Source organism: Xiphophorus couchianus, chromosome 5 (assembly GCF_001444195.1).
Source record: "Xiphophorus couchianus chromosome 5, X_couchianus-1.0, whole genome shotgun sequence".
In the NCBI taxonomy this organism is placed as follows: domain Eukaryota; kingdom Metazoa; phylum Chordata; class Actinopteri; order Cyprinodontiformes; family Poeciliidae; genus Xiphophorus; species Xiphophorus couchianus.
The window spans coordinates 22,197,415-22,217,871 of record NC_040232.1 but is presented as its reverse complement, the minus strand read 5'-3'; the positions used below and the strand labels follow the sequence as shown (position 1 = coordinate 22,217,871).

General features: G+C 39.3%; 1 protein-coding gene across 1 annotated transcript; it reads right to left on the bottom strand.

Annotated features, from left to right (window-relative positions):
* Positions 1-1,136: 1,136 nt before the first annotated feature.
* LOC114145186 (NLR family CARD domain-containing protein 3-like) lies at positions 1,137-10,535 on the bottom strand. Its single transcript, XM_028018646.1, has 8 exons — positions 10,394-10,535; positions 10,220-10,315; positions 8,913-9,197; positions 6,511-8,305; positions 4,901-5,074; positions 3,351-3,512; positions 2,374-2,417; positions 1,137-2,233 (listed from the first exon to the last, which is right to left on the bottom strand). The coding sequence occupies exons 2-8, from the start codon at positions 10,224-10,226 to the stop codon at positions 1,707-1,709; spliced, it is 2,994 nt and encodes a 997-aa protein (XP_027874447.1). The 5' UTR covers positions 10,227-10,315; positions 10,394-10,535; the 3' UTR covers positions 1,137-1,706.
* Between the last annotated feature and the right edge of the window lie 9,922 nt (positions 10,536-20,457).

The following is a 20,457-nucleotide window of genomic DNA, read 5'->3' as shown; positions in this document are numbered from 1 at the left end:
TGACTCTTTCTATGATGCGTTTTACACCAATTGTGACAGTATGGTATGAAACAAACAATCATTGAAGAAAAAAAAAATAGAATTGCTTGTGGCTTCTCCCAGTGCTAACGAGAAACAACCAATCAGAGCCAGGACCCGCCTCCTGGCTCTGATAGGTTGATTTTGGTCAGGAGGGGTGCATTTATTCAGAAGGCAATAGCAGCTCTGCTTGGAGGAGGAGATCCATCTTCTCACAGCTCATCTGTCTCATAGCAAACCGCCACGACATGGTGACAGTTTCAACAATTATGTAAAAAACATATATATATATATTATAAAACTTACATACTGCAGGTCTAAGGTCAACTCTTTAAGATGCTATCAAGATGATATGCCTGTATGGTTTTCTCACTCACTGTGGTTCTACTGTACTAGTAGTTTTCTTAATTGTACTTCCAGGTGGTGAGAGGTGGAACCATCAGTGTGCCCTTCATGTTGACGAGACGCACCTGTTGCTTATCAAATACCATCAAGCCTGATCTTAAAAGACTGGTAACTCCAGCAAAACCTCACTAGCTCTTCAGTTCTTTATACTGGGTGCCAAATTTAACTAAAGTCAAGACTATGGATTCTTGTTGAGTTTGAAATATCAACTAATCTTTATGTCTCATATCAAGAAGCTTTAGAAGCGCCACCTCAACTTTCCAAACAGATTAGAGAGCAGTCCACTGCAGGCTTTTAGCCCTTTTCCACTAGCGCCTTCTCAGTGCGGTTAAATGTGGTTCTGTGTTTAAAAGGGTTTCCCACTAGTAACAGATTCGTGGTACCAGCCCCTACTTTAAGACCTGCTTCGCTGGGGTTCCAAGTGTCTGGCTGATTGTATTTGGAATTAAGGACAATCGTAGACTGAGAGGAATATTCAACGTAGCTTCCATGTCCTTCATTGCTGTGTTTGTCATGTACACACTCCATCATGCTAGATTTTAGACTTTAAGCCTTCAGTGGTCTGTCTTCATCCTGAGCTTACACTTGGGTTCAGTATCTCATCCTTCATACCAGTGTACTTTCTTTGTACCATGATCATAAAAGTAGAAATTAATCTTTCTAAACAAATGGAGTTTGTTTAGAAACTCTTTACTAAAAATAAAGAGACATGATAAAGGTAAGGAAATTCTAGATTTATTATTTAAAGTTTTTTTTGTATTTCTTTAAGGGCTTTAATAGGTGTGACTTGGAAAGAAAAGTGCAGAGCTGATTAAATTACCTAACACAGTACGAAGAGAGATTTCCAACAACAGACTCAAGCTAATTGGCTCATTACCTAACACAAGTTGCCACAGCCTTTACACTATAGTAATAGTGAAAGAAGTGTTTTGATTGTACAGCTTAAGTTCAGACAGAGTCCATAAAGGCCACCATGTTACAATGAGCTCAGTACAGAGAAAATAATGTGCTAATTCAAGACGAGATAATAACTGAGGGAACTGCAGAACTATAGGTTTGTGGGAGATGTGGAGAGTTCAACAAAGGTCGAATGCGGCATACTGACTGAGTGGGAGACTGAAGTGGAGAAACAATAACAATGTCACACTCTGTCCAGAGTTGTGCAAAGTAATGCTGTTTTTTATCAGGCTTGACTAAATGAGAAAATGTTTGAGTGAAGGAGACGCATGTAGAGACTGAACTATCTGTTCAACAGTAAGAGAGTTTCTCTGACAGAAGGAGATTCAACACAGAAACACTGAGGAACCAGAATCGATCATCCAGAATCCTGGATAAAGAGGTTCTGTGAATGTGGTGTGGAAGGTGTGAAGGTGGATCAGTGAGTTAGAGGAGACGCTGTAGAATGACAGAATACCAGCAGGACAGTCCACATACACTGCCACTCTGTTAGAGACAACAGAGGAGGAGATAACTGTTTCTTTGCATTTGTGCCAGACAGAGTAATCTTCAACATCATAGCATCTCAAACTCCAGGACCAATCATTCCATCCAAACAAGGTGCCATCTTCACATCCTTTCCTCTCGATTCCTCTGTAACTCACTGATATAAAAACTGCTCCTCTCCACTCAATCTCCCAGTAATGGCAACCAGTCAGACCATTGCTACACAGCAGCTGAGGCCAGTCATCAAATCTGTCTGGATGATCAGGATACAACCGAAGCTCCTTTTCCCGTGTCACCTTCCTGTTGTCTTCAGACAGTTTGAGCTCTCTGTGCGCTGTGTTTGTGTCGATGGTGAGTTGACAGGAATCTGATGGGGAGAACAAACACAATCCAGCTGCAGCTTTTCATCATTTACTAACACCTTGATGATGACTCCTGAATGACAGTTTGAAGATGGTTGAATGTGAACTGCTTTGTTGCCATGAATCAAATGAAAAACACACTTACACTTCCTCAGACCTGGTTTCAACCATTGGACTCCAGCAGGCTTCCTGAAAGGAGGAGGAAGGTCAGACCATAAGTTCCTTTCAGCAAATGAACATGGACATTATAATAATTCAATTCAATTTACTTTACTTTATTGGGTCCCCAAAGGGCAATTCATTTACAAGTAGTGAAGGCTGCCAACACGTTCACACAAGCCTTTACACAACAATTAATAAAACAAAGATAAGATCCATCTGAGATGCATGTTAAAAATAAAATAATAAATACATATTTGGATATTAAATTGAGTGTGTAGAGCATGAGTGGAATCTACAGAGACTTTTTGGCTGTGGATACTGAGCTGAACTTGAATGGGCCCAGAATGTCATTCAGTTGTATCCCTTTGATTTTTCTGCATTTTTTGCTAATGCCCCATAAGCGGCAACAGTTTTTCATATTCTACAAACCAAACCAGTGAAGAAAAGGGAAAGTGAGGACAGATTTAGTAAAACACTTTCATAAAAACGCAATCAACATTCAAGCTCCTGAACTTCCGGAGGAAATGCATCCTCTGGTGGGCTTTGCTGCAGATTCAGAATTCTTATCATAAGAAATGAATCAATATAATTGATAAACCACATGATAAATGCCCATTCCTAGCAAGAATTAATGTTTGGTTAGAAAAGTGAACCTAAACAGACGCTACATGAAGCCACAGTCTGGTCAGAGGGATCAGGTGCTTGGTCACACCCTTAACTCTCACCCCTGGAAAACACAATGGAAAAACGGCACGCGAGCGTTCAGCTGCATGTTAAGGCGTTAAAAATAAGACAGTGAAGAAATGATGAACCAACTGCTGTCTGTTCCAACTGAGAAACTAACGGTTCACAAGATTTACCAGAAAATCCCCAATTTAGCATTTAAGCTATTTTAAATGTATGTACAGAGGATATCGTTCCTCCATAAAACCCAGAAGAAAGATTTTGATGAACCCTCACCTGAATATCTCCAGTGTACAGTTTGAACCAGACAACAACTTCTCCCCAGAATCTTGTAGGTTGTTGTTCCGCAGGTCGATCTCTCTCAAACAGCACGACTGGGAGCTCAGAACGGATGACAGAATTTCACAAGTTCTCCCTGAGAGTTTACACGATCCAAGTCTGAGAGGTAAACCAGTCAAAAGAACAGACATGTAAATTTGTACATTTATCTTCGTCTCAATCAATCTTCGACTTCACCGATTTTCACACTTCAAATTGTAAACTTTGATTTAAAAAAATTAATATTTTCCTACTTTATTCAAAGTTATAGATTGACATACACTAGTAAAATTACTGTCACTAGATAAAGATTTGCAAAAGCCTAGATGATAATGATGATGTCATGGCTTTGTGAACTTCTGATAGGCTAATTGTCTACATCTGACTTGAATGGCAATATTAGCAAACTAACCATCATGTTTTGTATGAGCTCTCCTAACAATGCTTGCAGGTCTCCACCAAAGGGTGCCAAGGAGACCAGCTGCAGGACTGTTGGTTTCTGCACACCTGCAATTCATCAGGCTAATCACATCCTGCTAAAAAGAGCTGGTTTACCAGTCATTTGACACTTGAGTACTGTCCACTTTCATGGTGCTTGTCTGGTCTCAAGCTCATGGTTCTTCCTGGATTCAGATCCAAACCTGTGAGAAATCCTGCTTCTCAGTTCCTTGACTGATAACCTAGCGCTCCTTCCTCATCCATACTGCTTGTTCTCACTCATCTTCATCGTAAGCAATTAATTCTGTATAACTTCCAGTGTTCCTGCAATAGTTTGTGTGCTCGGTACAGACCTCCTGGTTCCCCACGTCGCCTTCCATCCCCGGATAACCACCATTGCACATTTCCTATTTTTGTAACTAAATTTTATTATACTGACTTCATTTCTCCTAAGAGTGGGACCTAAACAAAATTATGACCGGTGGCATCTGTGAATGTATTTTAACACCTCTTAACCAGAGGTGACATCATAATTTTTTTTTTTTTTGAAGATTTAAGGATGTGAATTCTGAATCTTCATCAATCAAGATGGTTATGGTTAAGTCAACCAACCAGACATTTAGATCGTAGACAAGTAGCAGAAGACTACTGCTATGATCCATGTGGTCATCCCAAATGATGGAAACATCAAGAAAATGAACACCAAAAAGTGGAGAAATACCAAGGACTCAGGGAAAAGCTAAAATGAGAATGGCAGGTATAGTGTCCATAGTAATCGGAGCACTTACCACAGTGACTCCAACACTGGAAAGGTGACTCCAATGGATACCTGGAGAAACATCTGATATCCAGTCCAGAAGAGCTCAGTTCAAGGAACAGCTAAGATACTAAGAAGGCTCTGGTGGAGGACCCGACCAATAGACGAAGTGCCACCCATCCCCTAACCTCAATTCATGTCTTAATCCTAAACCTAACCAAGAAATGACACCTCTTCCTGTGGGATCTGGATCCTTATGTAGTACTAGAAAAATGGTGCTTACATTGTAGCAGAAGAAAGGAAGGAAACAGACCTGAGAGTTTCCAGTTTGCAGTGTGGACTTTTCAACCCAGAAGACAGCAGCTCCACTCCTGAATCGTGCAGGTTGTTGTTACTGAGGTCCACTTCTGTCAGGTTAGAGGACGGAGAGCTGAGAACTGAGGCCAGAGCTTCACAGCTTCTCTCTGAGAGGTTACAGTCCTTCAATCTGAAGAGATGGAGATCAAAATTACTGAGAAAAATGAGATGGCGTGAAGCAAAAGCAAAAAAAGTATTTACCAAGACTGAAAAAAAGCTCTTTAATAAGAATGAGTCAAACTTAAGAGCAGAGGAATGCATGTCAAAACACTAAAACTGAACAAAATGGGATTTCATCAAATCCTTTCATGTGGAAAAATGGAGTTTTGAATGATGATTTTATCGGTAAAGATTGAGCTGCAAATGTGACTTGATGGGCTTTTTTGGTGAAAATCCTCGCAGATGTTTGCAAACAGTGGGACACTAAATGATGTATTCACATAATATTCCAGACTGAACCAAATGATATGATGTGAATAGTTACTTGTCTTTCAATCACTGTGTCATGAATAGTGAAATAAAAATGATAGAGACAGAAAGAAAGTAATTATTAAAGGAAAGAACAAATAGTAAAATTCCATTAATACAAATTCTACTGTTTTTGGATAACAAATACATTCTCTGATGCAGGACATTTGCTCTTCATTACATAATTCCCGTAGCCATGTGACAATGTAGGGCAACAGCAAGGCCAAGAGTAGCTGTGGCTTCAAAGTAGTTCATTACTGTTAATGTGTGCTTGAATGACTCAATGTTGTGTAAAGTGCTATGCAAGTACAGGACATTTAGCAATGTAAGTCTACTTAACCTTTTGGGATCAAAATGGCTTATTTAGTTTGACTTTCTTTACTTTTTTAAACAGATAGAGATCAGAGATCAGAGACTGCTCACACAACTTTTGTTTCACTTTTATGAGGGGAAACATTTTGGTACCAGATTAGAAATGTCAGACACATCAGATTTTTAAACAACGTAGAAAACAACGTGAAGTATAACGATCCCACCAAAACAACTTTTTTTTTTTTTATTGCAGATAAACCATCTAAATGTTGACATTCTAGTGTAATGTTGTTTAGTTCCACATAAAACAGACTCGTTGCTGGCCTTAGGATGAATGGTACCTGTAGCAGTTGAATTCTCCTATTTGTTAAAAATGGTAACGGATTTAAGTCACGCATAAACGTTCGAGTATAAAAGCATCTCACTCAGACACATGGCCATGCTTAGTGCAAGTCAGAAATCAGAATGACAATGTGGAGACAGAGTGGAATGGGTCTCCTTTGCTCTGACTATTAGTGGTGATTCTTGCAGGACAGACGACTGTCAGACTGGCTGCAGTGCTCAAGGCAGCTCTCAATGTTCACTCAGGAAACTTTGGAAGGTTATGATTTTTCAGGGGCATTTCTTACACTTTAACAACATTTACAACTTTGTTATTGAACACGTTCTGAGAAAAGTGACAATTAAACATTAACATTTATGTTTTCTAAAATGTTTTTAGTCATTGCATAGAATCACTGGTCACTCTTTTCTGGCTTTAACTTCTGATCAAAAGCCAGTACTTACCGAACTTTGTTTGAAACTTTGACCACTGGTATCAGTCTGAAAAGAGCCTCCTCTGAAGCATTGTATTTCTTTAGGTCAAAAACGTCCAGATCTTCACCTGATGTCAGTAAGATGAAACCCAGAGCTGACCACTGAGCCGGAGACAGTTCATCTGCAGATAAACTTCCTGAACTCAAAGACTGTTGGATCTCCTCCACTAGAGAACGATCACTCAGTTCATTCAGACAGTGGAGCAGGTTTATGCTTTTCTCTGCAGACACATTCTCACTGATCATCTTCTTAATGTACTGAACTGTCTCCTGATTGGTCTGTGAGCTACTTCCTGTCTTTGGAAGGAAACCTTGTAAAAGAGTTTGATTGGTCTCCAGTGAAAGACCCAGGAGGAAGCGGAGGAAAAGGTCAAGGTGTCCATTTGGACTCTTTAAGGCCTGGTCTACAGCACTCTGATGGAGACTTGTTAGGTTTAACTTAAAAATGTTTTTTAAAACATTTCTAAAACTGGATGGTTGGTCTTCCATTAAGTTAATTCTTGAGTTAATGAAGGTGAAATGGACATAAAGAGCAGCCAGAAACTCCTGAACACTCAGATGGACGAAGCAGAACACCTTGTCCTGGTACAGCCCTCTCTCCTCTTTAAAGATCTGGGTGAACACTCCTGAGTACACCGAGGCTGCTCTGATATCGATGCCACACTCTGTCAGATCTGATTCATAGAAGATCAGGTTTCCTTTCTGCAACTGATGAAAAGCCAGTTTTGCAAGAGACTCAATTATCTTCCTGCTCTCTGGACTCCAGTGTGGATCTGCTTCAGCTCCTCCATCATACTTGACCTTCTTCAGTTTGGTCTGAACCACCAGAAAGTGGATGTACATCTCAGTCAGGGTGCTGGGCAGCTCTCCTCCCTCTCTGGTCTCCAACACATCCTCCAGAACTGTAGCAGTGATCCAGCAGAAGACTGGGATGTGACACATGATGTGAAGGCTTCGGGATGTCTTCATGTGGGACATGATTCTGCTGGCCTGCTCCACATCTCTGAATCTCTTCTTGAAGTACTCCTCCTTCTGTGGGTCAGTGAAGCCTCTGACCTCTGTCACCATGCCAACCCACTGAGGAGGGATCTGATTGGCTGCTGCAGGTCGTGTGGTTATCCAGAGGAGAGCAGAGGGAAGCAGTTTCCCCCTGATGAGGTTTGTCAGCAGAACATCCACTGAGGTGGACTCTGTGGCATCAGTCAAGATCTCCTCGTTGTGGAAGTCCAGATCTAGTCGACTCTCATCCAGGCCATCAAAGATGAACAGAACCTGGAAGTTTTCAAAGCTGAAGATTTCTTTGGTTTCAGTAAAGAAGTGATGAACAAATTCCACCAAGCTGAACTTTTTCTCTTTCAGCACATTCAGCTCTCTGAAAGTGAATGGAAATATGAGCTGGATGTGCTGGTGGGCTTTGTCTTCTGCCCAGTCCAGAGTGAACTTCTGCGTTAAGACTGTTTTCCCGATGCCAGCCACTCCTTTTGTCATCACTGTTCGGATTGGTTCATCTTTTCCAGGTGGGATTTTAAAGATGTCTTCTTGTCTGATTGTTGTTTCTGGCCTATGAGGTTTCCTGGATGCTGTTTCAATCTGTCTGACCTCATGTTCATCAAGGACCTCTCCAGTCCCTCCATCTGTTATGTAGAGCTCTGTGTAGATCTGGTTCAGAAGAGCTGTACTTCCTGCTTTAGCAATCCCCTCAAACACAGACTCAAACCTCTTCTTCAAGGAAGATTTAAGTTCAAGTTGGCACTTCTCCACAGCTCCTGGAAGTCAAAACAAAAATAAAAGGGTCTGATCTGTTGTGGTTTCTTGATTATAGTCAGAATATAATCCAGTTTTCAAATGAAATGTATTGACACATATTCAATTTGAATGTTTCAATTAATTACTTCTCTGTAATTTGTTGTCTTAAATATGATCTACAGCAGTTTCCTCTACTAGAACCACTCGTCTAAAGACTTCATGAGACTTTGCGATAACATATTTAATATTTTCTCAAACTAAACATACTAGTTTTCTGCATAAAATTTGGTAGAGCACTGGACTGGGTCAATAGTACTTCAAATAAGGGGCTAATGTGGAATACAGAGTCTCAATTGTTCATATAAACTCTTCAGTAGTTCACCAAAGAGTTTAATTTTTCACTTTTAGTGAAAATTTACATCCAGACTTTTAGTTTTTGCCTTTTCCAAAGTTTAATCCCCAATGTGAATTAAAAAAACACACACTGATTCGTCCCAATAACTGCACAGACACATACACAAAATGTATATGTATACGTGTGTGAATACATAAAAACGATCTTTTTTCAGCCACCTCTTAAGAAAACTATTAAATGAAGAGCCACCATTACAGATTTTGTAAACTTACCTTCTGTGCAGGATGAAGCAGAACATAAATGCAGCTCAGAACACAGGTATGAATCAAGTGCTCTGAGGTGATGGATTGTCTTGCTGCAGGCTTGATCCCCTTTTTGGATCACAGTGTTGAATAAATCCCTTGCTTTTTTGGCTCTGACTGGGCTCTTCTCAAGTATGGACTCTTTCTCCAACTCATTCAGGACACTATCTGCCACAAGAGCTTCAAGCAGTTGGGTGATGTTTTCTGCTGACACCCTTCTAACCAATTCCTTCTGAATTCTGGTAAGCTCACTCACTGCAAAAAGGAATACAGGTATAATTAAGACATAAAATACTGAGACAAAATAAAGCATGAAACTATTCAAATTTTTGTTTTTGCATGTTAAGATATGTTGTGGTTGTCATTTTCTGGAGTCCTACAAAACAGAATAAATTGTGAAATATCATAATCCCTCCATATGCTGATTACCAGTTTACTTTTATTCTATACAATTTTAATCAATTCATAAATACTGAATTAATCCCAAAGTTATTAAACTAGAATATAAGGGGTATTTTCAGTTGTTTTACACTTTTTTGTTTAGTGCATATTTCCACATGTGTTATTCATAGTTTTGATGCCTTCAGTGTGAATCTACAATGCCAATAGTCATGAAAATAAAGGAAACTCATTGAATTAAAAGGTGTGTCCAAACTTTTGGTCTGTACTGTATATACAGTATATATGTGTGTGTGTGTGGATATACATATATACATATATACGTATGAAGATAGATAGATAGATAGATAGAACAGAGACAGACAGACAGAACAGTCTGGCAGCTGCAACAAAAGCCAGAAGCTAACACTACTCAGCCCTGGCAGTTTCCAGATGTGCAACCATAGTTTTCCACGGCCATGATTTGAGCTCTGCCCTGTTGTCAGGACTTTGAGCCTCTTCAAGTTCCTGGTTCTTTAAGTTCCTGCTGTTACCACAACAGATAACAGCAGAACAGATAACACTACCAACCATGTTTGCTCAATCAGAAGTGCCAAGAATAAAAGGATCATAAACGCTGTTCAGTAAATATTAAGCAAAACACTTTCAAACTGTCAAATAAAAATTGTAAAACTTTTATTTCACCCCTTTCATCTATGATAATTCACAGCTGAATGATTTGTTCTTTTCAAAAGACATTATTCCGAATTAATTTATTAAACCTCCTTAAATTTTCGACAAACATCTACATGTAGTTTTTCCTTTAGGTAACCTGGTCAGTTACAGTCTTAAAGTGTATTTTATGAAACATCCAGTTATTCTACGTCTCAAACAGATACCTGACATGTTTCGACGTTCTACTGCCGTCTTCGTCAGATATGCCTCAGCTGTTGTTCCAAATATAAGAAAACCTCAAATCAGCTGTATGACGACCGCTGCAAACAGGAAGATCACGTCATGGACTGAGAAAAAGACAAAAATAATCCACTGAGAGGACAATATCAGCGTTTAACCATGGAGAGGCAATAAGGAAGCAAGCTCATACAGCCAGCAACAGGTGCGCACAACACTGCCTCTCCGGCTGTAATGCGCGCTCCCGACACAGGGGGAACAGATTTTCGCAGGGGAACAGAATTGCGCACAACACCCACAACACCTGTTAGAGGCAAATGCACCTGCAGGGGCGTGGCAGGGCCACATTCCTTATATGGACATATGACCATTGCCCTCCGGAGACGAAGGCACTAATTCCATAACAAGTATGTCACGTTTTTTACTCTTGAAATCTTCATTGATTCCAGCTGTTAAAAACATAATAATCAACAACTGAACTGCGCAAGTTTTTAAAGAAAATCTGATTAATTACGCTGTTTCACAAAACCAGGACAGCGGATTTAAGGCGGGATTTTCCTAATATCCTGGCTGAATGAAACCTGGACTCGGTTTTTCACAAAAGCAGTAGCACATAAGTTACTATGGGGATGTTTCCTGTTCTGCTGCCTGCTCCAGACCAGGCTAATGTTGAAACATGTACTTACTTTACAACATAAACATACATTCTGCCTCTATCAAGGGGGATTTCTGAATCCTGATTTTGTGAAATAGTATTCCTGTGACTGTTAAAACAGACCATGAAACAATATTTTAATATTTTACTTTGCTTGAATTCCTCATTTCTTAAAACAAGATTATCCTACTGTTACAAAACAATATATTTACAACTATTATAGTTTGTTGGTTGTTCTCTTTTTTAAAATTACAACCACAGACAACTTAACTTCATCATTTGCTAAGTGTGGAGCTGATGCTATTTGTATAAAAAGTAAATAACACTGTGCTGTACTGGAGTAGGTCAACTGAGCCAAAGCAAAAGGGAGATTTGTAAATGTGCATAAAACATTTTGTGTTGGAAATATTAGTTTAATTATGCTAGTTTTAATGATGTTTAACTTTAGCACATGTTGAAATATTAGACTGATCATGATTGTTTTGAGTAGGTTAGATTTAGACTCATGGTTTAATCTATACATAACTTAATCAGTAAAACATTTTTCTTAGATGTAAAGATCAGGGGTCGATTAAAATTAGTCCATGTAGAAGAGCTTTTATAGTGGATCACATTCTTAAGAGTGTACAAGTCATATATTCCTCTGAAAAATCTCTTACTTCATTATAACCAAAGAAGTAGAAAACTAAACAGAGAATATTAAGTGCAATAGATCTTTTAGTACTGAAATTGATCATGTTTGTTTCATATGAGTTTGAAAATATTATATGAAACGTGTGCTAATTTTTGCAATCAAAATCTGCTATTTGATGCACCAGGTCCGAGGAGAGGTCAGGAGAGCTCTGTGCAGTTCAGGATCCAGTTTGAGGCAGTTTGAAAGGATGAAAAGAAAACACGGATAGCCGACAAACTTCGGTCTCACTTTTTGAGTAAAATGTTTCCTTATAGAATAAGCACATCTGTTGCTCCTACCCTGGGAAAGTACGCGGGGAGGACGACTTAGACCAGGGCTGCCCATAGTTGGTCCTCGAGGGCCGGCATCCTGCATGTTTTAGTTCTCTCCCTGGTTTAACGCACCTGGATCAAATGATGGCTCGAAGGCCTAAGAAGAACATTGACATGCTGAAAAGGTTGTCGGTATCACCAGGGAGAGAACTAAAATGTGCAGGATGCCGGCCCTCGAGGACTGACTTTGGGCATCCCTGGCTTAGACAGTGGATAGATTCATCCCTTGACCTTGGTAACACCTGCATGGTCTCTGGCGTGCAAACAGCAAGACGTCATTGGGCTCTACGTCAGAACGCATCAGACAGTAAAAACCCGCCTTGATATAAAAGTAATTGAGTTAAAACAGCTAGTCAGAGCGCTGGGCTGGAACTGTCTTTTTTCCTTCCATACTCGGTGGTCTTCAAAAACTCGTTGTTTAGTACAATAAAAAAAAAATGAACAAGAATGTATGAAAACTAATGTGTAACATCTAGAAAAGCTATAAATATTCTTGGTGCTTCCAGCATTGCCAGTCAGGATGGTGTCCAGGCATGTTGTCACGGTAACAAGGGTAATCTCCTTGTCTTCCTGTCCCTGCTAGGCCCTCACAGTTTTTGCACTGTAGGTTGCAGGAGCAACATCTTAACACTGTAAAGGGAATCCAGTTGGCTGACTTGAATGATGCTGCAAATTTACTGCAGTTGTTCTCACCTGTGAGTGAATGATCCTTTCCTGTAGGTGAGATCCAATGGAATGGCATTTTTTGGTCTAACATTCATGCTATAGAATGTTTAGCAAAAAAACATTCCATAGCTAGAACGTGCTTTTGCTAAACATTCTATAGCAAAACAAGACATTACTTTAACAAGTTGAAAAACTGGCCAGTCGTCTCATGAATCGACAAGTCGCTCAAAGAGTTGTGCTGCTATCAAATGTTGAATGTAGATTCCGCAAAAGAGAATCTACATTTTAGTGTTGTTTGGTTTCAGGAGATTGCCTCTTCTCTCTAAGCAGCATTGTCAGAGTTGAACACAAACCTCTCTGTATGCAGAAGCATTTTCTGGAGTTGAATGTGAGGCTATCTGACCGACAGCCACCGGCTGAAATCAGATCACACCAGAACCACAGAGGCAGATCTACAGCAGAATGTCTCTGAACAAATAGAGGTTTGACTTCTTTGTTGCATTGCATCATTGTCCAAACCAAAATGACTCCTAAAGGTCTTATAAATTTGTTGAGTTTTATCTACAAATGACTTGATTATCTTAAGGGAAAAGCTGGTTAAAGAACAGGATGACTCTGACTCTTCAGAAAAACACCAATAGTACTTCAGATTTTTTTTTTTTAAATGAAGTGCAAGTAAAATCTCTGACCTTTTGAAAGAAAGTAGTATTCCCAACAGTTCTGCCCCGGTAGGCACTTGTCACCCTGGCAACCAAAACACTGCAGGAAAGACGTGCTATCCTCTGTATTTTAAACACATCACATGCCTCCACACTGTGTGGTTTTTAGTTGTGTTCTCATTTGAACCAAGCTGCTGTAGGTCATCCTGAGAAGCTGCTGTTATTGACAACCATGTATACACAAAAGGAAAAAAAAAACTCCTACAGCCTGTAGCAGTGGCTAACAAAACAGAAAAAAAAGAAACAACATTCTGATAAAGTTTCATTTTTACGAAGTTGAATTAATATGTGTGTGTGCAGTTACCCCAGCATGCACAGTGAATACCAGCTTTGTTTAGTTCTGGTAGTGAAATAAAAAGTCCTACTCTACAGCTTGACACTAATTAGATCAATATTTACCGGGCATTGTGAAAGTATTCTATCCTGGACGCAATATTCTCTGTACATGCCAGACCTTTTATTTTGCATAAGTCAGATTTTAGTCAATTAATTGTTTTTCTTGCATAATATTCCTGGTAAAGTTGTTTATTGTGTGAGAGTCACACGAACTAAAGCAAAAAAAAAAAAAAAGACATCAAAACCAATGGGCCAGCCTGATGTTGGTTTAATATTATTATTATATTATTACAGCTGTTATACTATTTTGTGAACTCTGCTCATAAGTATTCCTATTGTCAAGGTTAAAGTAGTTTTAGAAAATGGCTCCCTGCAGTACAACTGTGCCAAGCAGCATTTGACAAATTAGGATTTAAAACTTCAACATAAACTGAAAGCATTTATTTGTCATAAAGTGTAGTTTTAAAGTGGAAGAGGCAGCATCTAGATCAGGGGTCTCAAACTCCAGTCCTGGAGGGCCGCAGTCCTGCAACTTTTAGATATATATATGAGGCAGAGCAGAACAAAATCAGGCATCCATGGGCAAAACACAGAAAGGAAACAACAGGGAGATAACAGGATTATACAGGAGGAACCAGCAAGGAGTGACTGAGAATGAGGTCGATTACTGAACAAGAAGCAGATGGCTGATTAGAAATGGGTTGCAGGTGTGAGGGGAGGGAGAAAGAGAGAAAGAGAGAGAGAGAGAATATAGAAATGTGTAAGTAGGAAGCTAACAGAAAAAATACAATTATATATATGGGGTTGTATTTTTTGCAGGCACATTGCTCCATTTTACAGCACAAATAACCATGTTCCCTTCAGTTGTTATAAAAATGATGTATATATCAAATATTGCTTGAAAGAAAATTGACTTTATATTTTAATGCCTTGAAATTGGGCCTTTGTCTGTTTAAGAGCCTCTTGCATCATCACAACATATGTAACAGTCTGTCTGGTCTCCTTTTGATGTGTTGGTACTGTTTGTCTGATGGCAGCAGATTGAAGCTCACATAGAGAGGATATGATGAGTCTCTGACCGTGATCAGAGTTCACTGATGCTCAACGAAGGCGAAAACTCTCTGGTTTGGTTTCAGATCTCCTCACTAACCTCTCCAGCTCTTTCCTCCCCAAAGCTCTGTGTACTGTTTTGAAGATGCTGGTGGGGAGTATTGTTTCCTTCAGTTTCATCAGTAAGTGCAGTCTCTAGTGGTTCTCTTTCATCAGGTGAGGTCAGAGAAATGTACTCGAAAGTGTCGGGCACTGCTTGTCTGCTCTCTAGTCGGCTGCTCCTGAGACCGCGTACCGTAAATACCAGGAGCTCTTGAGATCTTCCATACAGGAGGATCTTTTCATTTTGGTCACGATTCATCTCATGAACATATGTGAGCGCTGCTGGAACACTGACGATGCAGTAAATCAATACTGCATGGCCTTCACAACAACAGACCAGAGCCTAATTACCACATCAGAATCCCTGATCTGCTGCTCCATTCTGCCACTATGCTTCACTTTGATCACACATCTTAATGCTGGTGGGATCAAAGTAAACTGCTGCTTTTTGCCTTTAGACACTTACCACTTACCCTATAGTTCGCATCACTGTTAAACAGACTTTATGTTTCCTTTGCGTATGTTAGCAAAACAAATCTTACATTGCTCTGGGGGGAAAAAAAGCAAAATGTGTGTTTACATAATGCCCTAGGTTTTTTCTTGTTCCTCACTGTGGGGCGTAAAACTACACACGTCCAATTCAAAGGGGAAATTCCTCCACTAGAACAGAAAGAGTTAGTGTCTAGCGGGGGCCGAGAATGAGCCAAGTTGGATTCTTTTACATGACTGAGTTTAGAAATTTGAATTTTGACATTTAGAAGTTGGTTTTCCAATTTTTTATAAAAGCCTATGCCTACTGAAAATGTCCATAACAATAGAGGCTAAAAGTGAAACATAGCAACAAAGGTGTAAAGGAGACTGCAAGTATTTTTTCAGTCAGCAGGGGGTGGGGGAGGGTTGCTTGTTGTGTTCAAAATTAGATCTTTTTTTCTTGTCAGGTGGCAGTGAAGCAGATTGAACATGTTGAGCCTGCTGTCATCGGAAGCAGAAAGGCGGGGAAAATACTCAAAAAACAGAGTGAGAATCTTTTTTTCTTCATCACTAAGCTATAAAATGAAAAAAAGACCGTACAGAAAACCGACCTGCTGTCATTTCTGTTTTATTTATTTGAACCTAATGAAAAATGGTTCAGGCTTTCCCAGGTTCTAAAATGATGCAAAAAATTGCTTCAAGTGTACAGAAACACAGAAAGAATCCCACACCATCATTATTTATTAAGTAGAGATGGAGAAGAAAGACGTGTCAAAAACTAAGTACTCTCACATTCAGTAACTTGTGGAGCCAGAACAGTTATCTGTCTGGGGTTTTCAGTCAATCACCTCATTGTGGACCAATCATGGTTCCCTCTTCTTTACAGCCCTGCTTCATTGCCTATCAACTTTTTTTTTAACATTTGATTCTAGAATACTTTAGTACACAGATGAATTATGGATGAAATCAATGACCAGGTGTCCAGGTCCTGTGGCCACACAACAAGCCCAGAGCATTACCCCTCCACCTCTGTGACTAACAAATGAAATGAAAGCAACACTGATGGACAGAGATTTTTATTCAGATTTTTCACACAGTTCTAGGTTAGTTTGGATTTTTTTTCTTCAATGAAAGCATCATCTTAAAGCTGCATTTTGTATTCACACAGGTTATCTCCATGCATGTTGATATGTCTGATGATCTGAAAAACGGATGTGTAATAAAAAGCAAAAAGAAGGCTGCCAATAGTTTTTCACTGCACTGCAGTCACAGTCTGATGTTCTACTGGTAGGATTTAATGTAAGGATTAGCCGAGTTGGACCTTATTTAACATAAAGGAGAACCTGCAAGCAAGCCTCTCTTCTTCAAAGGTTAATCTATTTACAGTCTTCTTCCAGTCTGGCTTGTGCTAATGTGATTAAAGAGAGAAGATAAAAAATGTCTGTTATTATCCATCAACACGGAACTACACTTTCTTCAGTTCCGTAATATAATTGCACCAGGACAATATTCAATCAACAAACACAAAAGAAGGATTAAATCAAGTACTTCTAGGGTTAGTTTGATTCAAGTAATTGCAATGCAAAGAGTCAAGATCAATCAAAACTATTTATTTCTGCCCTTTTTTATTTTAGCAATTGCCTTTTCTTTGTTCTCAGATAATCCAGACGGAAGTTTTAATCCTGGTATTTTCTGTACGAGTCCAATATTATTCCATCTTCATAGATCTTTTTTTTTTTTTTTTGCTAACGTTAGTACATTCTTTGTGAAAGATGACAAAGAAAAAGAAACGAGAAAGATGAAGAAAAGAGTCTGAGTTGAATGTTGTAGAAAATTATAAATCCAAACTCAGAACAGCCTGATAAAAAAAGAAAAAAAAAAAAAAACATACATCTGGTGCAGACTTTTAATTAATACTTCTTTGGTCTCACATTTAAAAGTTTAAAAAACTTTAAAACTGCATATAGGAATTGAATAAAACATTAAAAAAGCCAAAAATAAGAAAAATTAATAAGAAACATGGCATAGTTAAAAAAGAACTGATCAAACAAACACAGTTGGGATTCAGGAACTGTGTCAGTGTTTGGCTTGTGTAATTATTAATAATTATGATCGATAATTTATTAGTAATAAAATGATGAATAAATTGGAGTTTCAAAACCAGAATATCCGGACTCATTACTCTGACATGTCCGTCATGCTACAGGACAGCAGACTCTCACAGACACCAGATGAACAGACACACTTATCGATAATTAACTCTGAGGATTTATTAACGAAATAGCTCAGCCTTCCAGTCAAAATATCCAGTCAATAGCGACTGATAGACAATCTAACTGCTAAAGAAAATGAAAAAAATATTGAATAATAAGTGAAGGGTCAAATGAAATTAACAGACTATGATGAAACGTAATGGAGTAATAAAATATTTTTGACTAATCATTAAAAACAACGAAGGATCAGCGGAACCAATTATACAGTGAGATTACTACTCAAAGTAAAAAGGGACGAATCATAAATACTCAGACATGTTCTTCCAGTTTCCAGACCAAGGAAAACATGGCTTCAGAGCTCTTTAATACAACAACGGAGGGAGTGTGTGTGTGAGAAAAAGATCAAAAGAGGGTGACCTTGGTTTTAGCTTGTTATTTAAATTTCTAGTTTGGATGCAGTCATTTCAAAAATCAAGCCAGCATGAGTCACAAAAAACAATAATAATCACACAGCATACAGTCAGCAACTCCAACGACAAACATTCAACCAACATGCCTTAGTTAACTTTTTTTACTCAGCCCAGACACTTCATGGGAGCTTTGCCCTTAATATGAGCTGATTGGGGTCATTCAGATTCAAAATGAAGTTTACAGACCGGTCCAAGAGAAAGGGTCTATAACTGGAACAGCAGGACGGGTCTTTGGAAAGAGCTACGAGTCGACTGAGGGAGAGCCCACTCTGAAACGGCTTCTAACTCAGCTACGCTATTGATTGGAGTTTGCAAAACAGCCAATCCAGGAACGCCATTCGTTTTCCTTGGAAGTGATTGGCTGACCACCCAAAAGCAGACACAAGAAAGACTGGAGATATGAACTTCTATGGTAGTGCTAAGCTTCCACTGTGCATGTTAATGCATAGTAAGGTATATTCAGCGTGTTTTGTGAAGAATAGGAAGTATTCTTAGACTTGGTTTCGAGTATTTTAGCTATTCACTGTTCTGTATACCAGGGATCCTCTGAATACATGGCCTTCCATCTAAACTGGAGCCAGCTTAGTTTTGAATTAATGTGAGAAGCCAAGAGCTCCATGGTAATTTTACCATGGAGAGATTCACATCTTTGGTCAGAGAACATGAGACGGGTCATGACACAAGCAGGACCAAGTCTCCCTCAGGGGCGTTTTCAGTTATTTACACTTTCCAAAAGTGTGGATTCTAAGCTTGATGTCAAATACACACTGTCCGTTATCCTGCAATAGCTAGCCCCTCCCACTTCATCACAACCCTCCGGGGCTGACTACTGACCAGTTCTCTGTCTAACAGGTCCGGAAAATCTCTAAGACCTGGGTATTACCCTAAAAGAGATCTATAAGAGATAATCTATTTAAACTGGTGTCGAAAGCGATTCGTCTAGCTCTAACTACCTCCAATCCAGAAGTTACGACCCTTTTCAGTTAAGAAACAGTCAGCTGAGTAGCCCTCACAGCTGCATAATTCCAATAACCACTCCTGTTAACGGTAGCTCGCTTTCTAAAATATAACTTGCTCTTGGAACCGGCTAGATTAAATTTAGTGACTTGGATGTAAGTCCCTGGGTCATTATTTTACTCTCGCCAAAGGAAATTATGAAGCCTCCATTTCACTAGAACCATGTACCTTAGATTTTACCTTTATTAAAAGAACTGAAAAATGATTAAATGACTCAATTAATTCCAATGTCCACCAACCTCATTAGAATTTTAGAGTAAGAATTTATTAAGCAAGCTTAAGCAGGGATATGTGACATACAAATCAATAATCAATTGTATATAAGTCAAGAGTAGTATAATAAGATCAACATGTACAATCATACCCTCCTGTCTCTTTCCCTAACCTATGTCGCAGATTCTGAAATATCTTTTTAGGAAGCGAGTTCAACTCATACCCAGTTGGTGGTGGATCTTTGGCAACAGGAACGTCCGAAAACCTTGGTCTGAGTCTTTATCCTTTGTGTGAGGAAATCCTCTTTAGAATGGAAGCAAAGTAGAGAGGGTTCAATTGCTTTTGAAAACCCAACTCTTTTATCCCTCCGGGACCTTTGTCCTTTCTCCAAGTCTGTTGCAATGTTTGGGTTGAGGTAAGACCGACGATCGAATCAGGAACCCGGGTTGGACGATTGGAACTTGTCTCCCTTTGGCGGCAAGAAGCTTCAGCTTTCCCCGTGGCTCCAGGGTGTGGTCTGCTGTTGTTTCCTCGATCTGCTTCTTCTGTTAGCTCTACTTCGGTGCCGCAGACAAAGAACAAGAACTTCTCCTTTTCCGTCTGCTTATATACAGTTCTCTGCCATATATGTGTATGGGGAGTGTTAGTTTACGTGGTTTCGGCTCCTCCTGTCTGCCGGCTGGGATGGAAAGTACCGTCCTTTCCTCAGCGTGTTGTTCTTAGCCAACCATACCACCCCAACCATCCTGTGCGTCTGGCCATCTGTTCAGAACTGCTTGCGACAGCAGGAACTCACAAGTTTCCCTTCTCCTTTTTCCCCTTTTCCTTTTAACATTGAAAGCAATGTGCTTTTCTCTGATTAACTTTTAAACACAGTCAAATATTAAAAACTATGTGCTGATTTCCATTAAGCATTAATCATAAGCATTAATCACCTCTTTCACTTATTATAAATCATCAAACCTTAATCATTTCATTGTTATCATGTTATTACAGATCATGTTTCGTACCCTTCAGAATCATTCAGTGATTACTTACATACAGTCATTTTACCTATTGTATTCATCCATGTTCAACTTAATCATTATCAAAACACTCAATCATTATAAATCAAAACACAAGATCGCTTTATTTCCTTCAGGCTTTCATGCACCTTTTTCTGTGTGTACCTAGATAGATCTCAAACCTCATACCAGTTTTCTTGACACCCCCTCCTTGAGATCGGACGGTGCATCGCAGAAAACACAAAGTCCGAAGTCAAAAGAGGTCAAGTCCATCACCGCAATCAGCAGTCAAGATGTCCTGTTC